General features: G+C 32.2%; 1 protein-coding gene across 1 annotated transcript in view; it reads right to left on the reverse strand.

The window, feature by feature from the left end:
- Positions 1-6,819, reverse strand: part of Smp_199540 (inositol 1,4,5-trisphosphate receptor, putative) — a gene marked incomplete at both ends in the record, with an annotated part of 43,177 nt that overhangs the window by 32,495 nt on the left and 3,863 nt on the right. The window contains 2 exons of the mRNA XM_018789452.1: positions 1,393-1,514; positions 6,598-6,781. Coding sequence (XP_018644713.1) covers positions 1,393-1,514; positions 6,598-6,781 — 306 coding nt within the window. The remainder of the gene's footprint in view (positions 1-1,392; positions 1,515-6,597; positions 6,782-6,819) is intronic.

Consider the following 6,819-nt stretch of genomic DNA (forward strand, 5'->3'; position numbering starts at 1 on the left):
ACTATTTAACTCGTTTATGAGTGATAGAATGAAATAGATTGGTTTTTTAGGTCCCACTAGCCTAGTGAGTCTTTCCATCAATTTATGAATTTAAGTGGATATCTATTATGCATCAGTAATTTATTTAACAATAACATAATGCTTCCAATAGTATTATTTGTAAAAAAAGAACGATCAGTTCTGTTGAAGAAAGCTCATTTATTAAACTTCTTTTTATTGGACTGATTAATAATAATAATAGAAACCAATACAGTGCTCTATTCACTTAGCATTCGGCTGAGGCAACTCTTCAATCGATAAGTATATCTACGTTACATCTATAGTTGTTGGCTCAAACCTCATTTTAACATCTGCTAAGTTCCAGAACATCGAAATAGTGATTAGGAATCATAGAGTTGATAAACTTTAGACAATCGCGCAATAAAGTAAAGAACAATATCAATTGAAATCAGCCAATTAGAATTAGGATTACGAATTTAAGAGAAATGAACTTGATGTAATCAAAACTCGAGAAAGAGTCGAAACAAAAAAAAATGATGCTATAAAATTGATATAACACTACCAGAGTAATGAAAGATTGATCGCTGTTTCTTTTACAAAAAATAAATTTAAAGTTTGTTAACTCCATGATTCCTAATCATTGTTTCGATGATCTGGAACTTCCTCTCTAACTCTTCATTAGACTGAAACAAATTTTTACAATTTTATTAACTTTATAGGAATCTTTGTTATAATATTGTTGGGGATGTCAAATCCCCAGAACTTACTTGGTTAATTTTGTAATTTTATTTTGAAAATTTGAATTTAGCTGTTTCTGCGCCAAAAGCGCTCTTTTCATCTTCGCGTCGAATTTCCCACTTGTAAAATATCTTAAACGCTATTGGCCCGTTGTATCTTTGAGTGTGCTATTTTGTAATGCTACCCAAGGACGATTTATTGCTGTATATATATATATATATATATATGTTTGATTTTTTCCCCTTACTATTGCTGTGCTTCTGGCTGCTACGGAATATATTTTCTCCGCTTCCAATTTGTACTTCTTACTCTAGTTATCTGGGTCTGGGACGCGTCAGAATAGCTAGCTTATCGGTCTCTGGTCACAAGTCTTTGTTCCGTTCGCTACTAGTGAATTCGAAATGCTTCAGATATAACAAATATAATATACATGTTCATTTCTATTCATTTCTTTTTTTATTTACAAGTATGCCCATTTCTATGATAATTGAGATTTTAAAACATTACATATGTTGTAAGCAGTTAATAGAAACATAGCGAAATAAAGTGAATTCATATTATTCTGCATCAATCTTTGTTTTAACTCTCTTCAAAATGATCGTTTTATTATAGAGCTTTGTCAATTGGAATATATATGTATATGCAATTACTAACCTTATTGCTTGGACGTTTGAGTACATCACCGATTCCGCCACCATTTAGTAGTCCTTCTCGAAGTGTTGTCAATATACACATACGTAGTGAATCACATCGACGTTCCGTACTACCAACAGTTTCTTAATTAAAACACCAATCGATTCACAAAAAGATAAAATAAAGGAAAATTCAAGTAATTGAAATTTTGATTTCGCCTAAAAATATAACTTATGTAAAATTCCTAAGGAAACAGAAAAAAATTGAGTATAAACACATCGAAATTATACTAGAACTACTTACATAAACAGACAAATGTAGGACATATGTGCATACTGTTTTGATGAAAAAACAGCAAACTTTAGTCTTAAACAAATTTAATGTATCCTATTAATCTGTTCCCTGATATTAAAGCCTCTGCCGGTGAACGAATATCAACATTACTGAGAAAAGGTGGATAGTGGCTAGTAGTGAAATCCAGGATGCGAGTTACCTATTATTTGTGACACGTCAGGTGGATATTCCTACATCCCAGAGTTGATGTTCACTCCGAGACTCGAACCCAGTACCGTTCGCTTCAAACACCAACATGTTATCCACTTAGCTACTGAGTCCCCATAGCCACTAGCTTGTGAGATGGAGTGAAGTTTTAGTTCATTTTGCACCAATTCGGTGATGAAGGTACATCTATATGACGAGTCACAAATAAGACTAAACGCGCGTCATGTACTCCATTGTTAGTCACAATCCATCTTTGCTGATAATGCTTGTGACTTGAGGCAATCCGCACAGGATACACATACGCTAATAAAAAACCGATCAATTGCAGTTCTAAACACCAATGGTAAGATTCAAACAAACAATACAAGATGAATTAAATGCTTTCATATTACTTAAGATATGTTCGACCAGAACACAGAAATGATTTTAAACTTAGTCATCGGTTTTACAAAGAAATTCACATCCACTACCACATATAATCTTACAAGTTTTCATTTTTGCAGAAAATAAATTATGACCTGTACTACATAAGTAATAGCGATACATATTCAACAACCCAATCAAAGGTCAACAAGCATTCCCTTCACATTATCGCCAACTGTGTTCGTAAATTTACGTGTATCTGCCAAAGCAGCTATGTTGGCCAAAGAGAAAAAGAAGGCATATATTAGATATTTTGAACATATTCCAAAAAGCATTAGAACAATAGAAAGAACTACTATAAACAGCATAGTTAGTAAACATATCTTGGATACAAGAAATCAGGTCGATACCTTGCAGTCTTTCCAAGTGATTAATAAACAGCCAAGTTCCATTCTTCTGAAGTTTCCTAAAGTTACTGTTATCACGATGCAACAACCTGATATATGTGTTCTAAAGGAAATGATTATTGATCTTTCCTTGCCTTAGTGACAAATATTTCTTTACTTCATCATAAAATTTTGTCCAACTCTTTATTCCCATTAAATACATTATTACATTTTTTTATTTAGACTGTCTTTTAGATTAGTAATCTTATTTTATTGCTTTACTCATTTTATTTTTTACTTATTATCAGCGTTTACTCTTTACGTAATCACTTGTTTCTAGCCCTGATATGTCTCCAACTAATATATATGTCGTGTAAGTAATTTAAACCTATTTCGTAGTTATGATTTTTAAATATCACAGATTGTAAACCAAACGAAAAACAACAAATTCATTTTATTCTGTCTAATTTTTTTTATCTTTTCTTCAGTCTGATAAAGGGAACTATATGTCTGAAATAGTGGTATACTGTGAATATAAAGGCTTATAACACTAGTGGGTAATTGAAACCGGAAAGGGAGAACTAAGTTTTAACTTTCAACCTGATGGTTCGAAGTTGAACTCTCTAAATAATAATCCACCAGGTGTTAGTTCATTAAAAAAAAAACGTGAACATAGAGATAGGCAAATGTTAGGAAAGGATATTAAACGAAGCATTTTTAACAAACCGATTATTTAAATGCCCAAAAGTAGATTATCTTAAATTTAAAATACCGAATGCATTACAGTGAACCACTGAAGAAAGTTATGTGCTAATAGTTTAAAGACAACTTTTAATTATAGGACCATTAAGAAATAGTGGATAGGGTTAGACAAATAGTCAAGTAAAAAGTTAGATAATGGTTAGACTGCTTGTAAAACGTAGTGCATAAAATGTAACCATGTGCCAGTGCACCATTTCTGTATCTATACAAATATCAGTTAACTGATAAACACTACACAATATAACCGTGTGAATCATTATTCTTTTTAACTGTTTAAACCTCTCATTACATCAGTACTAAAAAAGAGAAAATTGTTGAAAAGGTTAAGGTAGAATTATTTCTAAACAAAACGCCATTTATTATCCATTAGTTTTATCTTGAGTTAACCTAGATAGTTTCAATATGATAGTCACTGTTGGCTGCTAGAATTTAAGTGGTTTTGCTCTATGAGTTGAATGGTTTGGTCGTGGAGAGAAATGATTTTCAGAAAAATCATGAACTAAGAATCAAATCCAAGGGATGTACAACCAAAATAAAGAAGTAGACAATGACAGGTTAATGGTTAACAATAGCCAATCAAGATTGAGGTCTACAGGACAAGCTGTGAGTCATATGTGGAGAAATTCAAACCCTTCATTTCTACCTGAAGTTTGTGCTGATGAAATTGTTCAGATGAGCAATGAAAGCTCCATGACCAAACCATCCAGATCAGAGAACAAAACTCTACATAAATCACACACCCGAGCTACAAATGTTCTCCACCAGCTGCTAGACTTGAATATACACTGTACACAGCTAGTTTACATAACAAATAACTGACAAGATAGTTTATTTCAGACGAGGACAAATAAAGTAGAACTATAATATGCAAAGACTATTAGTTATTCCATCAACAAGCTCTACTGAAGCATCGAATTAAATATAGCATTTAGCTTGATCAACACCTATATTCGATTTGTTCATCTGATCGTACAATTATAATATCCTTCTGAATTTGTGTATTTTCAATTCATGCTCATTTATAACATTCAGAACTTTGCCTGTAGCTCTTCTAAAGTTACTGCCGGTTGCAATTCTGGATAAAGGAGGAGGGTTGGGCATGAGGTGAGCGACCCCATCCCGTAAAAAACTAACTCTCTAGAAAAACGCTGACGCTATAACATTCAGAAAACAGTAAGTTTCTAGAAATATTAAAGTGGAAATGTTTTAGTGAATCGGACAGAATCTAAGTGATTTATATGAAAATAATTTTTGAACAGATAATTCATCAGTTCAAACTAATTTTCCATCAATTAGTCAAAGGGAAAAATTAAACTTGTCACATAATTACACTTTGAGGTTATAAAACTCGTAAAATGAATTATTTCAGATTGATGGTTACTACAATGTTAATAAGCAAAGATGGATAGTGGATAGCAGTTGAATCCAGGACACGCGTTTCGTCCTATTTGGGACTCGTCAGCTGGATGCACCTGCATCTCAGAGTTGATGTTCACTCTGGGACTCGAATACAGTCCCGTTCGCTTCAAACGTGATCGAATTGTTCACTTAGCTACTGAGTCCTGATAGCCACTTGCTTGTGCAGTGGGGTGAAGTTGAAATTTACTTAGTATTGTTTTTTGGATCTTCCCATTGATGTTTTTAGGACTGCAACTGGTCAGTGGTCGAGTGGATAACGCGATGGCGTTACTAAGTACTAAGTAAATTGATATGAATAATTTATCATAATGTTATTATCAATATATTATTAAAAGCTAATAATGTGACAAACTTCGCTATTTTCATCAGTTTATTTGCCCTATTATTTGCCCTATTAATAACACAGCATGTGTTTCCTACTGTTGATTACGTAATTTCTCAATTATATATATATATATATATATATATAATTCCCAAGACAGAGTTGGATGGAGAATGCTGGTGGGCAGCCTATGCTCCTCCACGAGGGGTAACAGATGTAAGTAAGTAGTAAACATATATAATTAGAACCAACATAATTCCAAAGTGAATTCAATTGATCTACAACAATAATGTTCGATAATCTTATATTTCCAAGGATCAAAATAAACGAACTGCATGAACACAAAAATTCCAATTTCCAAGTTAACTAATTCCAAAGTATAAATGTGTCAAAGTGATTCTATTGATTTCCTTTCTTCATAGACATTATCCATTATGCACAGAAAAGTCTATTGTAAACTTAGACTAAACTAATGGATGACATAAAACTTTATTTATTGCTGTTGTTCTTTTACAATTACAACTATGTTTACAAAGAAATTACTTTTATTGTTGCTACAAAGTCATTAAAATTCAGATGACTAATTCATTATTGAAGTCACTAATGTAAGTAGTTTATTTACCTTATAATAACCGTCTGATTTATTGATGATTTGTTCTTTAAATGATACAGTTTGGTTGTGAAGATTTTATTGTCACTATGATTAACATGATCAGTGCTTATTTCATAGTAAGTGATGTGCTCGATTCTGTATAGATCAATAGTTGATCTTGATGTGAACCGCAATGAAAACATTCACAATTAAACTGTTTAGGTTAGATAACAAAACACTAACAAAAACATCCACCTGAGTAGCTAATTTTTGCCAGATCTTAATAGCAGTATATTTTGGATGAACTATAAAATGAAATATTCGCAAGAAACCAAAAATATTCAAACGTATACAACTAACTGATCATTTGGTGGAGATTAATATCATTGTGTGATGTGGCCACTATTCTAAAAGACTCAATATTCGTATGCACTTTCTTGTGATTTAAGTGGTAGTAGGTAGTTTAAGAGAAACCATTGGTTTAGGTTTCATGCTATTGGTTTCTTGTCATAAACGTGTAGCTCTAATCTTGAGGGCAATGACGATCCCAGCTTCATAGACTGAGAAATTACCATTGAGTTATCTGGATCAAGTAATGACCTCCTGTAAGATTGAGATATTTAGAATTGATTGATCACTGAGTAGTGAATAATGTCATGTTTGTATAGTCTATCAAGGAACACCAGTTACCCCAAGATTACAGGAATGAATTATTGATGAGTACCCAATGGTTCCAATCCTAGCTCTAGAGATTCCTGCCAACTACCTTAAACCACATAACATATCCGATCATTACAGTAAACTTTACATATAACTTTTATTTGCAACTTAATATTTTAAACATGATATTATAATTACTACAAATAAACATATAAACAAACCATTGTCATTTGTTACATCGATTTCAATAGTAAAATCATTTTGAAAATAAGCATATCCAATGATGGAATATAAGTAGATAATGATTAGTGCTAAAATTCCAGTTAAGAAAATTGACCGACCATTTTTAGTCACTGATCGTACAACATTCAACAATGTCTCTTCACGTGTGACCACATCAAGTAACTAAAATTCAATAAAAAAATATAGAATATTTCTATATA

This window comes from Schistosoma mansoni, assembly GCF_000237925.1.
Source record: "Schistosoma mansoni, WGS project CABG00000000 data, supercontig 0325, strain Puerto Rico, whole genome shotgun sequence".
Classification (NCBI taxonomy): Eukaryota; Metazoa; Platyhelminthes; class Trematoda; order Strigeidida; family Schistosomatidae; genus Schistosoma; species Schistosoma mansoni.